This window comes from Bison bison, unplaced genomic scaffold (genome assembly GCF_000754665.1).
Source record: "Bison bison bison isolate TAMUID 2011002044 unplaced genomic scaffold, Bison_UMD1.0 scf7180017864499, whole genome shotgun sequence".
Classification (NCBI taxonomy): Eukaryota; Metazoa; Chordata; class Mammalia; order Artiodactyla; family Bovidae; genus Bison; species Bison bison.
This window is the reverse complement of record NW_011495058.1, coordinates 2,582,030-2,602,733: the sequence shown is the minus strand read 5'-3', so window position 1 is coordinate 2,602,733 and position 20,704 is coordinate 2,582,030. Positions and strand designations below refer to the sequence as shown.

The following is a 20,704-nucleotide window of genomic DNA, read 5'->3' as shown; positions in this document are numbered from 1 at the left end:
CCTGTCACACCCCTGTGGGCTCCTGCCGCCACAGCTCCCACCTGTGCTCAGGAGGTCCCGCACTCATGGTGCGGACCCATGGCTGAGGACCTTGGGTTCTTATAATGGTTCCCTTTGGCTGGGGTTTAATGTATAATGTAAATTGATGGGCTTTCCACTATGAAGGACTGGAAGTTGATACTTGTCACTGTGACTCTCCTTCAGCATAAATGAGACCTTGGACGTGGACGGGCACTCCTGCAGGGATGACTGTGTCCACAGAAGCACAAGAGGGGCGCTGGCACAGTGCCCTAGCGCCATCTGTGAACCGAACATGAGGCCGGCCAGGAGCCGGCAATTGTGGGTGGGGGAGTTGATGTGCCATGAATAAAGTATCTCGACAATAGGAAACAAGGAGCCCGTAGGTATGAGCAAGAGAGCTGGCCTCCTGCCATCCGTGGAATCAGAAACTTCACATACTGAGTCATTCCTTTTGTTGCTTGGTATTATCAGCTGAAATCTCCCCTCACTTAAAGGATGTGATCTAAGAAACCCACTTTTGAGCAGGGATGCAGTGCAGCTGGGTGACCTTGGGGGTGGGGCAGCGCGAGGCCCCAGCAGCGCCCAGACAGGCTGTGGCTGAAGCACAGTCGGTATCCGCTCAGAGCAGGGGAGCTGCAGAGGCGCTGGGCACCTGCACGGAGTGAAACGCCTCCATACCTCACCCCATTTTACAAGGGCTCCCAAGGCTTTCTGAGATTCCACCACTGTAGGGCTTTTCTCTTGTCTCAGAGCCAGGACTGACTTCCTACACAGCCCATGATGAACCTCGCTAAGTTCTCCAAGCCAATTCAGCAAAGACACATGAGTTCTTGGAAGGTCACCTGCACTTCCACCAGCACCACATCTGCTCTATTTACAAACATTACTATGTGCCAGGAAACAAAAGAAGTCACTGCCACTGCCCTCCAGGGGTTTTTTGATCTGGGAGCAGAATTTGAGTGGAATTAGGTCTCAGCCATAGGATGCAGAGTGAGACAGATGGAGGCTATTTATACACTATGAAAGTGAAAGTCGCTCAGTTGTGTCCAGCTCTTTGTGACCCCATGGACTGTAGCCTGCCAGACTCCTCTGTCTGTGGAATTCTCCAGGCCAGAATACTGGAGTGGGTAGCCTAACCCTTCTCCAGGGGATCTTCCTGACCCAGGAATCAAACTGGAGTCTCCTGCATTACAGGCGAGTTCTTTACCAGCTGAGCTTCTAGGGAAGCCTGTTTATTCATTGGGAATGAACGTCAGGGGTGATGCAGACACAGCACCAAGAACAGGGAAGGTGCTGAGTGGCAGTGCTCACTATCACCTTACCATCACCACCCCCACCACCATCACCATCATCACCCTCCCCACCATCACTATCATTACCATCACCATCACCACCACCATCACTACTATCATTAACGCTACCACCACCACCATCCTCACCATCATTATTATTGTGCTGACTGCAGGTAGACTTTCTCAGAAAATGCTTAGCCTTCGCATATAATTGTCATCTCAGAAATAACCAGAGCCACGGTAGACATGCTGCTGCCTGAAGAGCTGGTGCAATGTGAGCTGTGCAGGACATGCGGCAATCCCCAGGAGGAGTTCCAGGTAATGCCACCCCCAACTCCCTACCACCAGGTAACTTGTGGTCTTTCTCATAATCAGGACACAACCTGCCAAGAGTGAAGGATTTCACTAACTTCGGGATGCTAACGTCTCTGTGACAAACCTTTTTCTACAGCCAGAATTAAGACACACTATGCAGCAGTCAGCATCTGGGGGCAAGATGCAAGGCAGGCCAAGGAGGGTCTCATGTAGAAAATACAGCGTCATAGAACTTTCCAGCCTATTTCCTATTTGTATGCAAGACATGAGGCCACTCTGGTCAGATACTGACCCCCATCAATAGGGTGAGCCTCAGGCACACAGACATGGGACGATGCATCTGTGGGGTGAGAGCCATTGTCCTGCAAATATCATGGAGCCTTTCAGACTCATTGTCCCCTTCCTACTCAGTGTGGTAGAGCCAAGAACCACATGTGGACCAGTCCAGCTTGGCAGCCCTAGCCTCCCCCATCCAGAGGATGGATGTGTGCACTGGGGATCTGAACATCTTCAAAGCACAAGGACGCAGCATCCCCAAACCTTCCACATCTCCACATCAGTTGGTTAGCTGACTCTCCTTGCCATCTAGCAATTTTTTTCTATTGCTGGCTGATCTAGCTTTTTTGCAATTGAAAGATGTAAATACTCAGATGACATTTTGATATTAAAATCAAATGGGTTCCAGTGTCCTCTACACCAGCCAGGGAGAGAAGGAAGTTCTCTCTCCACCTCAATTCAAAGGGCTGAAAGCTAGAGACATGCACATTCTTTAGATGGGATTTCTAGCAAGACAAGACGTCCCAGAACGAAAGCCAGAAGTCTGCTTGCAGACTGTTCCAAGAACCCTCTACACTGTCCAGATCCTTTTCATCAATGTGGTGCGAGTCTCCAAGGCTCTGCACTTCCCGGCTTGGCCCTGTCCTCAAACAGGAGCTCGCTCTGAAACTGAAAGCCGAACTCCGAGTTAGAAGGCCAGTCCTCACGCTGTGAGCTGCGAGCTGCCCAGCTGGCGGGTATTCATCACTGCTCAGGGGTCCTACCAGAAGCTCATGCCCAAATTTCAGGAAGGTCTCTGAAGATTAGTGCCCATGTTTATTTATACCTCATCCCCTGACATCACCATAGTTTTACAAGTATAGAAGAAAACTAACAAATACCCAAGATTCCTAACAAACAGGAATGGATTAATAAACACTCTTAACTGAATTTGCATAATTAATAACCTAACATTCGCTGAAATTTTACAGGTCTGTTGAAGTATTCAACATTTTTAAAATGTCACTACTTTATAAGACCAGGAAATAGAAAAGATCTAAAATCAAAATTAAAATTCCAGTAATTACAGTGATGAGTTTATCAAGTAATTTAAGTATAGCTATCTAAAGGATGGAGGAGATGAAGGGACTTTCTAAAACCCCAGGCTCTATGTTTTACTGTTAAAAGACAGACGAGTCATTCGGGACTATGTTCCATCCACTGGAAAACAAATGAACTAAAGGAAGCTGTCAGACGGTAACTTGAGCTTAGAATCCTTCCCTCTTTCATATACTCAGCCACCTCCAACCTCTTCCAAATCTCAAAGGAGTTTTTAATCCAAGAAAGAAAAAAAAAAGATTTATGGTTTTAATTTTTCCAAGAAATTCCTTTTAAGTAGGTTAGGTGAGGTAAGAGACAGGATGCGGATAGCTTTGTTCCCACTGAAACTTTTTTTAAACTCAGAATCTCCTGAATGTATCTGACTAAATGAGTTTATATATCCAAATCATTCCATCTGTTTTATTGCTACAATTAACTACTCCAACAGCTACATATTCAAGTCTGATAACCTATTCCCAGAAGGTTCTCTCAGTTTTTCCCAACTCCCAAACTTCTGATATCCAAGGGCCCAGGTACTCAGGGAAAGGAAATGAATGTCACAGGGTGTGTGCGAGCTCAGTTTGCTTCAGTCGTGTCCCACTCTTTGCAATCCCATGGACTGTAGCCCACCAGGCTCCTCTGTCCACAAGATTCTCCAGGCAAGAATACTGGAGTGGGTTCTTGCCAACCTAGGGATCGAACCTGCATCTTCTGCACGCAAGCGGATTCTTCAGCATCGAGCCACCAGGGAAGCCCGGACGTCACAGCATCATCACACTTATGATCCAGGTGCCCTTCAGGGGCTTGCAGACCAGCACTGCCTGTACCTTTCCATCCCCGGGGATGTGACAGGGTTTAATAGATGGAGCGAAGAGAAATTCAGAAACCACACCCTTAACCCAAAGCACACAGTCAGCCAACGCATAGCTAGACAGGACCGAGGTCTGCAAAGCTCAGGTTCCCCAAGCCATCTGAGACCTGGCTGGGTCTGAAATCCACCCTGTCTGACTGCAAAGCAGGCAGGGCCTCTGTGTGCAGCCACAGGGCCGAGTCCCGCTCTACTGCGAACCACCTATGAGACCTTGGGCAGGCCACGTCCTGACACCTCTGGAAAATCAACCGTAAGACGGGATCTGTCCTTGCAGCTGAGGGGCCTGAGAAGATGAAAGGGCCAAGAACAATGCCAGCGGCAAGAGCAGCACTCCTGCGCCATCAGTGACCCTGGCTCAGCCCTCGGGGTCGGACTCAGGACTAGGAGGAAGCTACGGAATCCTTCCTGCATCCCCCCTCCCATCTTCACTTTTAGAGGCAGCATCCTTAGGGAACCAGCTGCCACCAAAGATGTGGATGCACACCCACATACCAACACAGGGAGGCCTGGTCTCACTGGTCACCACACTCTCGACCCCAAGGTGACCCCTGGGTCCTTGCAGCTCCACCCCTCCCTAAACCTCCCCAGACTTCAGCAGCACTCAGGTTTGGATACCTGATTTGGCCCATCTCCTCTGTGTGGAAGCTTCTATACACACACTCCCCAGATGTCCTCACATACTATTCCTTGACCCACTCTGTCCCAGCGCCCACAGCCTGCGGGGCATCCGCCCTGGTCCTACAGCCTGTGCCTCTCCAACATGGAGAGCCTATCACAGACTAGAACGCAACGCTTGCTCCCACATCCATTCAGCCATACACCCAGAGGTCATCTCTCTCCACTACAGCCACCCCCAGCCTTCCAAGGTCTCGCAGCTGGGCAGGAAGGCCTGGCCCTAACTCTGCACAAGCCACGTTCTAAGAGCCTGCACAGTGCCCGCCTCCTGTGCAGCAGAGCCCCAAAGGCTGAAGGGTGCACAGGGACGCCCTCAGGGCCCGCATCAGGGACGCCCTCAGGGCCCGCATCCCTGCTGTGCTGGGGCTGCCGCTGGACCCTGCAGCCTGCCGTGGTGGCTGGGATCCCTACAAGCCTCTAGACCCCGACTCTCCAGAACCTACCCCTCCATCACTCCTCCCACTCCCCGCCTCCACCCACCCCATGACCCTCTCTCTCTAGCTCGAGCTTGATGCCCCATGAACAGCCTCCCCACTCCCTGTGTGGCCAGCTCGTGGCCACCGTCCACACCTGAACAGTGTAGTCACTTGCCTGTCCTCACAAGACTGTGCCCAAGGCCCCAAGTGTCCTCCTCATTCCCCCCTTTCAGACTCTGTGACGAGCCCGGAGCTCTTCCATAAAACCTTATTCTATAAAACACAGACACAGGCAAGTGTGCATCCCATGAAACCCCAGCTCACCTTGCCTCACTGGGGCCCTGCCAGGGCCATCTCCTGTGTCCTGCAGGCGGCCACTGGCCCGTAGCCCGCCTGCCATGCCATCTGGGGGCATGGGGCCGTTGGCCTGGCTGCCCGACATGTTCATGTGGGTGGGGATGGGCTCAAAGGTGGGGTCCAGCTCCAAGATCAGCCTGTTGAGCTGTTCGATCGACTGGTCGATGTCCAGGGTGGGTGAGCCTGGGGACAGGTCTGTGCCCAGCTCTGGGCCAGCACCATTCACGACTTTGACATCTGGAATCCTGGGTTTGAAGGCTGCTTTGCCAGGAGGGGGTCTCTGTATATCGGGAGGATGTGGCCCAGGGCCTATGCCCCTCTGGACGGCCACTCTGCTGCTGGCCCCCCGAGTGGGGGTGAGCGGGACCCTAGGCTGTGTCTGCAGCAGGCCAGAACTGTCTGCTGCACCACGGCCGCTGAGCCTGGCCTCCCCGTCAGGGGCAAAGCTGTACTGGTGAGCGGCCACCATCTGCTGCTGGCGCACCCAGGTCTGCGTGGAATAGCTGCTCGGCCCGTAGGCCTGCGTCTGGGCAGGCACAGAGGGCTTCCTGAGCACAGGCTGTGGCTGCTTGGGCTCGCGGCTCCCGAAAGCCCGCTCTCGCTCGAACAGGGGCTCCGCGGCGAGCCCCAGATCTGGGGCCAGAGCACCATGCTGATCTTCGCCGGCAGTGCTGCCGAATCCATCAGACAGGAGGGAGTTCTGGCTGCTCTGGTGGCAGGTGAAGGGGCTCAGGTGGGCTGACGGGTGGCCCTCCGAGGAGGACAGGGTCCCGATGCTGTCCACGCTGTGCAGGTCGTGGCTGGGCATCTCGTCATCCAGGATGTCCGTCTCTCGGTCCTTGGGGGTGGTGTCTCCGTTCACGTGGACCTGGGCCGGTACAACGTGGCGGGTCCCGCTGTACTTGCTGCGAGCATCGCTCATATCCTTCAGGGGGCTTCCAGAATCCTCGAGGCCAAAGCCACTGAGCAACTGATCCAGCTCGGCCTTTTCCTGGGGGCTCAGGCCCCTCTTGGATCCGGGAGTCAGGTGCTCCTCGGTCCTGTCGGTCCTCACAGAGGCTGTGGAGTGGCCCGAGTCACTGCTGACAGACAGGGTGTGATCGCTGTGGTCTGGGCTGCTGGCGGCTGGGACGGCGGGGGACCCGCCTGGGACACTGGGATCTGAAGCGCTCTTCTTTCTCACCTTGGCGTAAAGACTGCCGTCCACGGGGCCCTGCGTGTGCAGCACTGGTGGGGAGACAACAAGAGACAGACTGTAAGTCAAAGATGAATAGGGGCTTTGGGCTCTTAGAACACATCTATATTTTGTCTGAACAAATAAAACAAATGCATAACTTAGAACGCTCAGGGCCAAAGACTCTGCTAGAATCCAAAAATTCTACATATACTCCTGCGTAGCAAATGCCCACAAAGAAATCTGAATAATCAAACATCTTCAGGCCCTACCTTTTTATGCAAAGAGAAGGGTCATTTAGAGAATCTTTGGGCTTCTTCACACTCAGAGTCGCCTTGCCTCGAGGGCTCACTGTTCATTTCATCTGTAGTATGAATGGTGAGCACAGCTCCACTCACAAGTCTCCAAGACTCAGAATGGACTGTGCATATAAGACAGGAGAGAGCTTCTGTCAGCACCTACAAGGCATCTTCCAGGGGCCTGGGTAACAAATCCTTAGTAAACTGAACATCTAACATAGGTGCCTGCTGTCCTCAACCTTCTGAGATCTGCTAAAATTTAAATATGTAGCTCAACAAAAAGAGAAAGCACAGAAACTGGTCTCCGGCCTGCCTTCCTGGAAGTGCAGCATCTTTGGGCCAAGGAGGTGCCCACGAAGGCACAGCAGGACCTCAAAACACAGAGGGGTAACCACTGATCTCCATGCACAGAGACGGCCAAGGAAAACAAAATTAGGCCTCCAACACAGATGGGAAGAGTGGAACCCTCTGCCACTATTATTAATTACGGCCTTGGCGGCGGCAGTCAACCACTCACTGGCTCACAACAAAGAGCTAGCTGGGAGGGCACTCAACAGCACAAGAGAGCTCGCGGTCAGCACCTCGCCACTGCATCCTCCTCTGCCTCCCTGTATTCCCAACTGTGAAACTGCAGGCAGACCACAATAACAGAGCCGCAGAGGGCTTGACCCGTGTCTGCGGCCCCAGGAGCCACTGCATTCCAGCGGTGACTGGGCCTGGAGCCGCTCTGAGGGACCCAGCTCTAGCCCTAGCCCTGATGCACTCCACCGGCAGGTTTCAGCTTTTTAAAAAACACAGGGTTGACACTCCAGGACAGAGCCTGTGGGGTAACTTGCGCTGTTACGCTGAGAGCACATGAGACTCCAGCTTCCTTCTTATCCCAACTGTGCACGAGAGGAAGCAGCAGAGCAAGAAGTGATGGGGGACACTGGACACAGGGATACAGGCTGGTATGAACCTAGGGACCCTCCTTTTAATGTAGTGCCTGGTGGGAAGGCTAGGGGGAGCAATGATACACAAAAAACAGTAAATAAACCAAGTCTGCAAGACAGACAACTGGACGTGAGCGTCTAAGTAAGAGGCAGGAACTAGATGCAGCGGTAGGGTCATTAGGGAATGGTGTCAGTGACAGCTGGTGGTCACAGAGCACCAATCACGGGGTATGCACTCAAGTGTATTTTCTCTGACTTTCTAGCATATTCCCTTTGTAAAGATGAAGAATTGAGGCTGAAAGAGCATGAGTAACTTTCCCAGGTTGGGGAGCTGCTGTGAAGTACAGATGGGACCAAAACCCAGGTTCTCTGGCTCAGTAGGCTGGCATCCCTGCTGCCCTGCCCCGTCCACAGAGAGGAGGCAGCCAGTCATGATGCTCTGCATGGCGGCAGCGAGTGACCTGAAGGTGCTAGGGGGAGGAGCTGCTGAACCCAGCTCCGCACTTGAGGACCTCGGAATGAGCGCCCCAAGTTAGGGGACACCTGCAAACGTCACCCCTCCTGCTGTGAAAGGGAAAAACTGACCCACGTGTGAGTCACTAGGTCACCGTGTTTAGGATGTTCTGGGCTCACGCAGAACAGCCCGTGGGTGAAGTGGGAGCTGGAGCATAAGACAGATACCAGTTCAAGTCCTCTGCCCCAAACGTGCACAAGCAGGGGGTGCCTGTGCCCTACATGAAACTCGAACACAGACACTGAAAGTCAGAGTACACAGATAAGCAGCTTTCATCTCATTTCTTCACCAGCTGTGGCCAAGAAAATAAGGCAAGACCTGGGGAATCAGGTATTCCCCTTTGGGTTTGCTGAGCGAGCAGCAGAAGACACTTTGCTCTGTGAGAATCTCAATCCCCCCAGAGCAAAGGGGTGGACAGCGCCAGGCCCAGGGGTGGCCAGGGCAGACCACTAGCCTCACAGCCGGCAGGGAGCTGGCAGTGTCTAGAAACAGATGTCCATGCGTCCATGACTCCAGTCCTCCTCCCTCAATCTGAATGAAAACGGACTGGCACAATGAATTAAGGGAAAAAGGGAAGCCAAGAATGAGCTGTACAGAAATTCTTCTGATTTAAATTCAGGCACTGCCCCAAAGTGCCCGTTAATTATTTTGAGTAGGGCCCCATGGCCAGCCACATGGAGAACAGTCCACATGGAGAACCCCACATGGAGAACAGTCCACAAGGGCCTGCAGGAAGTGGAACAGGGCAGGATATTCCCTTGGCTGCAGAGTTACGAGTAATCCCAATCTTACTGTTTTTATTAGTATTAGAAATCTTAAAATAATAATAAGCACATTAAAAACAACTCGACTGCCGCTGACAAAACACCGGCTCTGTGTGAGGCCGGGCATGGAACATTTAGGCCTTGGTCTCATGGACCCTCAGAGCTTCGCAGGGTATGCAGTGAGGGATGGAGCCAAACCCCACCACAGACTCCTTTCTAAACTTCCTACCACATGTGCAGGTTACTTTTTATGGTGGAAAATGTCCAGTACATTTTATATCTATAGGAAAAGTATACAAACCAAATCAGCGAGCCCTCAAAGTCAGACCCACCGAAACTTCTAAATCACTCTGTAGGAGCTTGAATCTTCCCAAAGGCAGCGCCAGGCCTCTGGGGGGCTGTCCAGGGGCCTCCCCGCTGCACCCACGCTTTGTGATCCTGGACTGTGGGGGGCGAGAAGGAAGAGGGGCCTCTGGCACCCACTGCCCCTGCCCTGCATTCTCCACAGAAGGACTCAGACTGAGTTTCCCTGAATCTGCAGGTGGGATTCTTGCTCTGCGTTTACTCTGTGCGTTCCTGGTCATGACGTTTAGACTGTCCAAGCCCCTGATTTATAAAAGGGAATAAGCAGTATTATCTTTCAAGACACTTGTAAGAATTAGAGAACATATATAAAGAACACAGGCCCAGGGCTCCTAATACGTGAGTCCACGTGTGCTGTTGCTCAGTCATGTCCAATTCTTTGTGACTCCATGGACTGTAGCCTGCCAGGCTCTTCTGTCCATGGGATTCTCCAGGCATACTGGAGTAGGTTGCTATGTCCTCCTCCAGGGGATCTTCGCGATCCAGGGATCAAATCCACATCTGCGTCTCCTGCATTGGCAGGCAGATTCTTTACCACTGAGTCACCAGGGAAGCCTAGACTCATATGAGTAGCCGCACTTATTAAAAGCTCCTTCCATAGTGGACAAGGCCTGGCATCCCCTGACTGTGCTGCTTCACTTCTCTCCTGTTGACCACTCAGACCACAGCAGGCACAACCTGCCCCAGGGCCTTTGCTCATGCCGCTCTCCACCTGCAGTGCCATCTTGGCTTGCTCTCTCACCCCCTCAGTGTGGATTCTCCGGACCTTCCTTTCTGTCTCTGCTGGGTGTTTGTCTGCGGCACGCACCTACAGCCAGATATACTGCAGACTTACCAATGTCTCCCCCACAAGAACATGGGCTCCTGGAGGGGAGGGATCTGTTTTTTGTATCTGGGGATACCTGTGGTATCCCCAGCATTAGGGACCCCCCAGTGAGCCCCAAGTACTGAGAGACTGAATGTTCTGGCTGCTTCTTACATGACAAAACCTAGGGAACTATTTTGGAAAGATGCTCTGCTGTCTTAGCAGGTAAAAAAAAACTAACGACAGCCAAACAAATAAACAAGGGTCTGATGGCAGAAGTGCCCACAGCCCTTGACCACCTGCAACCCGAAGGTCTCCACTCCCAGACACCAAAACAACCTCTCCCCCAAGTAGCCTGCAGAGATCCACTTAGTGGGCCTTCAAATGCCACCCAATAAGACTGGGAAGGTGCCGAAGTCAATGTGAGGGTTTCAAAATGTCAATGAAAACAAGAGTTGTGAACCTAAACACGACTCAATGTGCCTATCAGATAGGCAGAGGCCTGAGGGACGTCTGAACGCTATCTGTGCGGCCGCAGGAACTGCGGGTGTGATAGGGTCCTGACATACAACAGGTGCATAACAATGACACAGAATCTTTGCCACTCCCCATCTCCTTCATCCTCCTGCCACCTGTGAGTCGGTTAGTTCCCACAGCTGCAGGGTGGGCAGGGTGTCCCCACCCATGTATGGCCCCTCTAAACCACACCTGGAGAAGAGTGACCTTGCCCACACTGTGCTGGAATTTTGTTTTCTGAGACCCCATGTGAAAACTGCAGGGTGAGAGCAATGAAAACAGAATCACCGGGGACAAAAGTTACCTGGGAGGCTTGGGGGAGGAAGTCATTGCATGACTGACTGCCAAACCCTCCATGGAAAATGAGACACAAGCCCTAACCCGTTCTGTGAAGCCCCCTAGAACTGTGGTCAGTTTTCAAGGACGTTCTGACATAACTGATGGCAAAGTACCCCTTTTAAGGAGATTTGGAGAAGTGATGCAACAAGTAATTTTCAGAGAACTGATGAAGCCAAACTCACTTCTGTGATGCTTGGCAGGGCTGGGGCTGGGGTCCCACCACCGCCACCATCGCCAGCCCCCAGCGGAAGGGAGGGTGGGGCCCCTCAGGTGAAGGAGGCTTGGGGCTGTGAAGCTCTGCTCCATCACAGAACGCAGAGTGCTATCAGAGCCACTGGGTGGGTGAAGGGTGGAAGGCGGAGTCGTTCACTTCATCTGCCCCTTGCATCCTTTCGTATATTCAAATGACATGTTATAATTTTGTGCTTCCAGCTCATGGCGATTTTGAAGGGACTTAATCCTCATTCTGCAAATGGAGACCCCGATCTCCAGACTGGGATGTGAGCTTCCCAGGACCCCCAGTGTTTCTGCTGCAGATGCAGGACAAGAGAGAGCCTCTACCTGTCCCAGTGCAGATCAACCATTCGCTGTGCCCCGTCCCTTCCCACTGTCCCCACCCCGTTGAACAAAACCCAGAGCCCCTTCCAAAAGGTGGCCTGTGAGTTATCTGGTAATGCTTTCCCTGCAGCCAGGGCCTGGTTAAAAATCAAACGTAACTACAGCTCTGATTGCTCCCCCTGAAAGACACACCAGGGAGGTTCTCATCTGGAAAAAAAAACAGAAGGAAGAAAAGAGCCAGAGGACATTCCCTGCCTCATTAAAGGGCAGAGGCTGCAGGACAGACTCGCCACTCTACCCCTGCTATCCTGTGACGATTCCCTGCCCACTCCCACCTGACTTATGAGCAGGGGCTATCTCACAAGGAGGGAAAGAGACACACCCAAAATATTTCAAAAGTAAGCAAAGAAAATGAAGGGGACAGGAAGAAAATGAAAACATTCTTTCCTATCGTGGCTGAACACAGATTAACCAATGCCCACCTGTGCTCAAAGGTATGTGCTCACAGGTATGTGAAGAATTGGCCAAAGGGAAGGCAACATCTCAACTTCACCTCCATTCAAGTACCAACCACTCGGCCCCCAAAAAGGTGCAGAACTGATCTGTACGAAGTTCAACTGTCCCCTAGCCCTGCTTCCAACAAAAAAATCAATTTGAAACAAAAGAGAAAACCTGATAGATACACTAAGCTCGCTGAAATCTTTCTTTCTTTCAAATACTGAATCAATGAATCTTATGTTTTACCTTTGTGAAAGGTTTACTTTAAAAAGTAACTTTTCATTTCAAAAGCACCAACAGTATCTTCCCTGCAAGTCTTCACTGGAGAAAAATAGAAAACTCCTCTCCAGGAAATGTCCATGAGCGTTTACTAAGCACTGGCCATGGCTGCCAGTTAGTTGTTAATGGAGACTGAAATGGAATACTCAGCAGAATCCCGATGATGTGCTGGGATGAACCAGCCTGGGGAATACGGAGAGGAACGAGAGGAGACGGAGGGCGTCAGGCACATCTCATGGCATCAGATGGGTCAGCAGAGACAGAAAGAAAGAGCAAGACTACAGGAAGGGATGTTTCCAGGAGCCGCTGCTCTCAGGTGTGGCTACATCCAGGTGAGGTTACAAAGAATCATTATTTTTCTCATCAGTGGAGGACAGAACACAGGAAACAGCCCTCTCCTGCAATAGGGCTGACATTCTAAAGACAGAGGTTCTTTTTAAGAATCTCCTCTATGCCAGGACGGGCTTTCCAGATGGCCCTAGTGGTAAAGAACCCTCTATAAGATGAGAAAACAGAAGCTCAGAGAGGTTATGCTAACATTTAATATAATAAAAGGTTACTGGAATCATCTGGAATGCAACTCTACCTCTGTTTCACTCCCAAATCCATGCTTTCTGTTTTTTTTTAAAACACTGGAGTTCTAAACCTGACCAACCACTTTAATGTGAAATTAACAATTTAATTTTGGAAAGGAATGTGCCTAAATATTTTCTTTTCAGTTCCCTCTCTCCCTCTCTCTCTCACACACACACACTCCTTAGAAACTACTTAATCACTCTGCTTTCCTCCCTAACTCCCGAAACGGTCCGCTGTCGGGACAGGAGCCCGTGTTCTGAGGCTGCTGGGTCGATGATGGCAGTGTTATGTCTGTTTCCTAGGCTGCAGGAGCGGGAGCTCATGGCAGGCTGTGCATTTCTGTCCTCAAAATTAAGGAACTGTTCCTGGGTGGACCACTCAGTACCCACCCACTGTGCCCACCGCACCCACCACGCCCACGGCACCCACAGCCACTTGGGAGCCCTGATAAAGGAAAGGCTCTCCACCCACCCTGACTCACTAGGAGACAGGCTGTGTCTCTGGGCACAGCCTGCTGACCACTGTCAGTCACTTCTACTTCCTGTGGCAACCCCACATGAACCATCTCCAGCTCGCTCTAAACGACTATCTACTTGAGGCCACTCAGCTAAACCAATTCACTCTATCAGAAAGACCCCATACCAGAACCTATACGTCCCCATGGAAGTCTTATAACCGCAGTCATCCCTGGAACAGTGTCTGAGAAGAAAGAAAGAAATGATGTCATTGTCTGCATCCACATCCAAGGTACTGAGAGAGCAACCAGACTCCAAAGACTTCAAGTGACATCCCGGGGAGAGATCGGGGTGGGAGATGGGCTCAGGGAGAGCAGGCTGCAGCAAAGGGCCATCAGAGATGAGTGGGGTGACAGAAATGTTCTTACTGTGGCTGTGATGGGAGTTTCAGGACAGGAAGTTAAACTCCTGGAACTGGGCAGTAAAGAGAGTGAACTTTACTGTATGTAAATTATACCTCAATGATTCAAAAGATCATGAATTCAAGACAGAAATGAGGCTCACAGTGCAATGGGCCCCTGCTGTGTCCACCTTTCCCCCCTCCCCTCTCCCCTCCTCATCTCTTCTGACTCTACTCCCCACCTCTCCATCCCCCACTCCTTGAATTCCTCCACCTTCTCCCTCTCTTCCAGGATCTCCTTCCTCTTCCTAGACTCAATGAGATAGTGGAGAGTTCTCTTGTCTTCGGTATAGCTGTCAGGGTCCCTTTGTGCCCCACCCCCACCCCCCGCCTTGTGACATAAAGCTTGTTTTAACTTTTTCACTGGAGCGATTTAGTGCACATTCTCAGTCCCCCTCTAGACTTTCTGGCATAATCCACCTGGGTGTGAATCCTAATTAAAAATCCTGCCCACAGCTGTGTGACCCTGGGTGAGTTACTCAACCTCTCTGAGCTCCACTTCCCTTATTGGAGAAGTTGGCTGGCAATGGGGTGCTTGATGAGGTTTGCCCAGGATCATCCTGGTAATTCAGGGAGACCAATATAAAGGGAAGAGAACAGGCAGGTGCTGAGTGGACACTGTCTCTGCAAGTCCCCACATCTCCAGTCTAGAGCCCGGGGAATAAGAGTGTCCCATGGGGTCCCATAAAGGAGTATTCTTAACTCAGCCTAACTGACCTCACACTTCGGAATTATGTTGAAGAACTGCTTTTTAATAGAGATCTAAAGTAAAAGATGGAATTTTAAAAATACTATTTAATTCTATAAGTCATCTAATATGGGGCACAGTAGGGCCCTCCAGCTGCCTGTGCAGGCCACCTCCAGCTCTCACCAGCTGTGCAACACTGCTCAAGCCACCTAATCCGCTCTGCTTCTCAGCCTCCTCTGGGACTAATAACCACAAAGACAAAAGCAGTTAGCAGTAAGCTAGCTGAGTGACGCCAAGGGCCTCTGCATTGTCTTGGTGGATTCATCACAAACTCGCTTCTGCTGAATCCAGGCAGTTGTGGGGGCCTCATCCCATTCCACAGGGCACGGCAGCAGGATGAGTAACACTTTGGCAAATCTTTCAAAGCATACCCAGGGCCCTTCCTCACCTCTGTACCTCTCAGGCCCCTCACCCAATTAGAGACCATCTCTCCCAAATGTGCTGCATCAGCTCTGACTGACCAGTGTGGGAACCTGTGATAAACTGCCCAGCTTTAAATTCTGAGGACAGGCCCTGGAGCAGTGGCCCAGCACTGCAAGACATCCAGAAGCAGGCGAGCATCTCAGTGCCTGCTGTGTGGCGTGCAGGCAGAGGGGGCACTGGGGCTCCAGTGTCTGAGGCATGCGGAGGACCACCAGAGAGCAGGGCCCCTGGAAGGGGGATGGGCCCAGAGCAGGAGGCCGGGATGAGCGGGGTCAGTGACCCTCCATGACCTCTGGCCAGGAAGGGAAGGCTCTGGGAGTGTCCCAGGGACGCCTCCTCTCTCAGGGGCCTGTGGGGGCCGCAGAACCTTCAGGATCAGGAGAAACACCCAGGCTCGGCCGGTGCCCCTCACAGGAGGGTCCCTGTCATCTCACTGAGTCACTCACACTGAGATCTCTCTTTTTCCACTTGGACATTTATAACTGCAGCATTTATAACCTCTCAGGAAACACAGCATGCTTTTATTTTACTGCAGTGGAGTTCCGCCTCTGGGCTAATTAAAGGCTCCCTTGTGTGTATACTGAACTAGTTCCTATTCCAAACAAATTGAGAGCTAAGAAAGGATGGCCACACTGGGACCTCTGAGAATTCGACCTTTGGTCCACAACAGCACAGATGGGTGACTGGGCTGTCCCAGGTGAGATGAAACGTGCCATTCTCTTCTAAACAAAAGACAGACAATGCTATGAGCAGCTCAGAACCCCAGGGCTGTGAAAGCCTAGCCCGAGCTCTCCTCAGGCCAAGTTCCAGAAATAACTCCATGTAGCATGGAACTTCTCTGGACATTCCATCTCACACCTCGAGAGCAAACACCTGCCCAAACCCCCAAACCCAATACTGTCCCCCTGAATGCCAGGCGGGGAGGCACCTAAAGTAGGAAGGAGGTACCTGGCCTGCCAAGGGAAACGGATGGAAATCGCTCCCTTGGGAGCCAAGTCGGGCTCTGTGTAAATGTTTTCTAAAACCGAGGCAGGCTATAAATTCTCGGAAAAAAATAGTGAGAGCAGGGGGAGCGGGGTGTTCCAGCCAGAGAGGCACATGGCTCATGGAAAGGGACGTGCCAACGGCAGGGCCCATGTCTGGGACGCTGGAGCCACACGGATTCCAAGCGCTCCTGGCAGTCCTCTGGGTGAGGCCCGGAATGCGGTGATAACAGAGGCCAGGCTTCACGGTGGGGCTGTGGCAGGCGTGTCCCAGCCACGGCCACCGTGCCCCAGACAGCAGGCACAAACACCACCGACGGGACACTCCCATGGGGGCCCCTCTCCTGTCCAACAAACACCCCAGCTGGGACCATCCCATCAAGGGCACTTACCTTGGCACCTGATTCCCTCCCAGGCACTCGTTACTGTGGAAACACACCTGAGCCCCAGCCAGCCAAGGAAACAGGAGGCCCTGTGGCCCACTCAGAAGTCACCTGAGCCAGCCAGCCACGGAGCGGACCGTGAGCTTCTGCATATAAACTTTACCCCAAACCATCGCTGACCCTCCAAAGGCAGAAGCAGCTAAGACTCCTCTCACCTGCAAATAAACAGTCTTCTGCCTGGCCTTCCTTCTTGCCAGGTTAAAGCTGCTGTTCTGCTCATCACTTACCACCGGACATCCTCTCCCCTAGCAGAAGCCACACACACACACACTCCCTGCTTACCTTGCTTCCAAACACACACACACACACACACACACACTCCCTGCTTACCTTGCTTCCAAACACACACACACACACACACACACACACACACACACACACACTCCCTGCTTACCTTGCTTCCAAACAGCCCTGTAGCTTGTTTAGCCCACAGCCGTTGGACCCCTGAAGGAAGCCTTCAACCCCAAAACATAGCATCCCGGGGTGGGGGTGTGTCTCCCCTGCCAATGACCCAGCCTTGCTCTCCAGGCAGTACAGAAGGTAGAAGATCTTGTTAGCTAAGAAAGGGACTTTGGTTCCACCAAAAAAGGCCAGTGCAATGTAAACACGTGGGTGGGGTTTCCTGCAATCAGGTTTAATGAAATTTGAACCCTGGAGGCTGAGGAGGCGGGGAAAGGGCTTCTACTGGAGAGCCACCCAGCTAGACCTGTGTTCACGCCAAGACTTCTCAGCTGACAAACTGACGGGTGGAGCCAGCACCACCTGCGCCGGTTTACAAACCAGTTTCAGCATCGCTTGTGTTCTTCAGCTACAGTCTTCACCTGTGAAGTCTTCACCTTACAGTCTCCATGTCCTGGGACTGTGTCTCTCTTTCAAGCTCCACGTGGCCAAGTTCACTGTCAGTGTTAACTGCACATGGCCCATCTTTCAGTGTTTACTTGCACACCCAGACTTCCACATTCTGCCCAGCAGCGCCTCTGCACCTCGGGCCTCTTTGCATGCAATTTAGGTGGGCTTCAGCCAACAGTTTACCCCTCTGCTTTGACTGCTTGTTGGTCAAAGCACAGCAACATCCTCTGAGCCTTAAATGAATGTAACACACCAGAGCAAACAAGCAAAGCTGTTTGGACGCCTTCATGTTTCCATAGCACAACTGGAACCCTCACAGATGTCACCACTCAATCAGCCTGAGAAGGAATATAGTCAGCACATCACAGACACAGATTTCTCCAACAGACCCCCAAATGGCCACCAAGGCACAGGTTATGTCTGTGCTCAGGAGAAAACATCTGTTTTACTGTGGGACATAAAGCACTTCTTGTGCAAGAAGGTCTACTCAGTTTGGTGCTCAGTAAGGGTCCTAACCAATCCCCATTCCTATCAAGGGAACTGACAGGACTGTGCCCACTCTGCAAATAACACTATCACTGCAATCAAGAAAGCAACTAAGCTGAAAGAAAGTGAAAGTTGTTCGGTCATGTCCAGCTCTTTGCAACCCCATGGAATTCTCCAGGCCAGAATACTGGTGTGGGTAGCCAGTTCCTTCTCCAGGGAATCTTCCCAACCCAGGGACCGAACCCAGGTCTCTTGCATCACAGGCGGACTCTTTACCAGCTGAGCCTTCAGGGAAGCCCAAGAATACTGGAGTGAGTAGCCTATCCCTTCTCTAGCAGATTTTCCCGATCCAGGAATTAAACTGGGGTCTCCTGCATTGTAGGCAGATTCTTCACCAGCTGAGCTACCAGGGAAGCACAGGAAGCAACTAACTGATCGCATAACAGTTTTCTTCAAAGAATTCACATCAAAAGAAAAAAAATTAGAAACAGAAGTCTAAAAGATCTGGTTTGAGGACTGAGACCAATGGTCCCTGCCATGTTATAGCCAAGGCCGTGCCCAGAGGGGGTCCCAGTCTCCTACAGGACAGAGTCTTAAAATCAGACCTTTGCACCCCACAGCTGACAACTGCATGAAAAAACACAGAATAAGGTACCAACAAAGAGGAAAACAAATCTGTACACTGGCCAGTGGTCTCTTTTCTCCATTTCTAACACAAAGAACCTGCACGATCAGTTGTGTGTCAAAAGGAGGCTGGCCTTTCATGAGGCTCATTTTCTCACTCTGTGGGGTGCAGGGTGGGTTTTCCTCATGTTGGCAGCGGCTTCACAAAGGAGCTGCGACAGCCTTCATGAATGCACAGCAACTGGCACCATCGAGGCCTTCAGATCTTGGCAGTCATGCTGTTGCCAGCCTCTAATACTCGCGCCCAAACACCGTCATATTCCCTCCGCCCCTATCTGTGGGTTTCAATCACATAGAGCCCATTCAGGCTGTTCCTGTCAACTTCTCCTGAAACAACGTGGTCTTGTGAGGCTCTGCTGATGTGTGGCCAAAAGGCAGTTCTGCAGCTCAGTGTTTTGACAGGCTTCAGAACTTTCCACTGTACTGAGATGTAATTTTGTGCATGAGATTACATAGCTAACACAGAAAAGACTGGATGGGTTTCCTGAATATTCCTGGGAGTAGCTGGCAAAGTGGGACAGGAGACCCTCAGAAGGTTCACTGTGATTCCAGCGTGAGACCCATAAAGACAGAAGAAATAACCAGAAAAGGAAAACCAACTAGGACTAAAAGAAGCGGAAATTTCACAAAGTAGTAGAAAAGATGGGCAATAAAAGAACAGCCTAAGGCCAAAACGTGTACAAGAAGGTTCATTGTACAAGAAGAAAAAAGGTGGAAAAAACCCAAATGCTCACCTGCTGATGAATGGATCAGCACACTGAGGTCTAGTCACACTCTGGAACATTATTCGGCCATAAAAAAAAGGAGTGATGTACCAAAACTGAATGAACCCTCAAATCATCATGCAGCGTGAAAGACACCTGTCATAAAAAGCCACACACTGCAGGGTTCTTGCATGAAATGTCCAGATGAGGGGAATTCACAGAGAAGGAAGATGGGTGGTCTCCTGGGGCTGGGAGAGGGAGGGCTGGGGAGTGACTGCCAGGGGGTTTCATTTGGAGCTGACAGAAATGTTCTTTACTTAGAAAGTGGTAACAGTTGCCTGGCCAGACCCAGCCCCAGGACCGTGGAGGAGCAGCAGCCCACCATGAGGCTGGGAGAGGTACCTCTGTCCTCACCCCACAGCAAGCCGTCTTCACCTCCATCCAAATCTCCTTTCCCTCTAGAAGACCATGCTTTCCCTCCAGCTCCTCCTGAGGTGCCTGCTTGGACTCCCAGAGCTACAGGATATAAAGTCTGACCCCAGAACACCCCCTCACTACCACAATTCACAGTTGCCAAGAGAGCATCACAGTAAATGACAGAGACCCCACCTTTTTTTTAATAAAGAATAGGCACATGATAACTGTCTCTAAAGAGACAAAATAAAGAATGTCCCCAGTTGCCCCCTTTTACAAAACACCTCCCTTTTCCTTTAATTCATGGGGAACTTTTCTCTCCGGTTTGCAGCATTTTCCAAAGGTAGTGTGTGATAAAGTCACAAACATGGGATTTGAAACCTCTCCTCCCCACCCTACATTTGTTGAGTCTGAAGAAATGGGAGGCAGGGGATAGTGAAACCACATCAGGCAAGAGGTGGAAGGAGGAGCGAGATGCGTGCGTGTGTTGCGGAGGTGGGTACCCACGAGTATGTGCATCCCGGGCCTCTCCTCCTCAGGCTTTTGGTTCTGGTTGTTAATATGAAGTTTGTAATCTTTCCTGAATTGGTGATGTCGCCAAAGCGTTGGAGCCCTAACTTGGCAGAAAGGCACCTGCAGGCTCTGCAGGGAATACTGCAACCCTGCCTGCTATTGAGAAAGTTCTCCACATGGAAGGCATAGAAGGAAGTTCACCAGGTTTGGTCTGAGCTTAATCCATGCAGCCAATGTGCAAGTGTCCAGGCTGGGAGGGAGGTGGAGGAGCAAGCCGGGGGAGGCGGGGGGCACGACTGAGATGCAATTCGGTAAAAGTGAGTCTGTGAGACCTTTCAAAGAAGGGAACAGGAACAAACTCTTTGCCATGCCATATTTACACACTCTCTGAGCTCACACTCATGTAGAAGTTGTGTGACTTGGGGTCTTAGGGAGACCAGGGGGTCAGGTCCACTTTTAGTTTCATCTTTTGGAAAACCCACTGGCAGGCAGAACTCAGGTGCTGGTCCCCAAGGCGGAACGCCAGTGACGGAGTCCAGAGATGTGCACTCCAGAGCCAGGATGCAGGGCACGGGCAGGCCGCCCAGGGAGCCACTGCTAAAGCAGGTGCAGCATCAAAGGG

At 51.6% G+C, this 20,704-nt stretch overlaps 1 protein-coding gene across 10 annotated transcripts in view; it reads right to left on the bottom strand.

Annotated features, from left to right (window-relative positions):
- The window catches only part of TNS3 (tensin 3), a 223,522-nt gene that overhangs the window by 60,729 nt on the left and 142,089 nt on the right, over window positions 1-20,704 (bottom strand). For all 10 annotated transcript variants that reach the window (XM_010829019.1, XM_010829021.1, XM_010829015.1 and 7 more), the window contains one exon: window positions 5,271-6,530. In XM_010829019.1, the coding sequence (XP_010827321.1) occupies window positions 5,271-6,530 (1,260 nt within the window). The remainder of the gene's footprint in view (window positions 1-5,270; window positions 6,531-20,704) is intronic.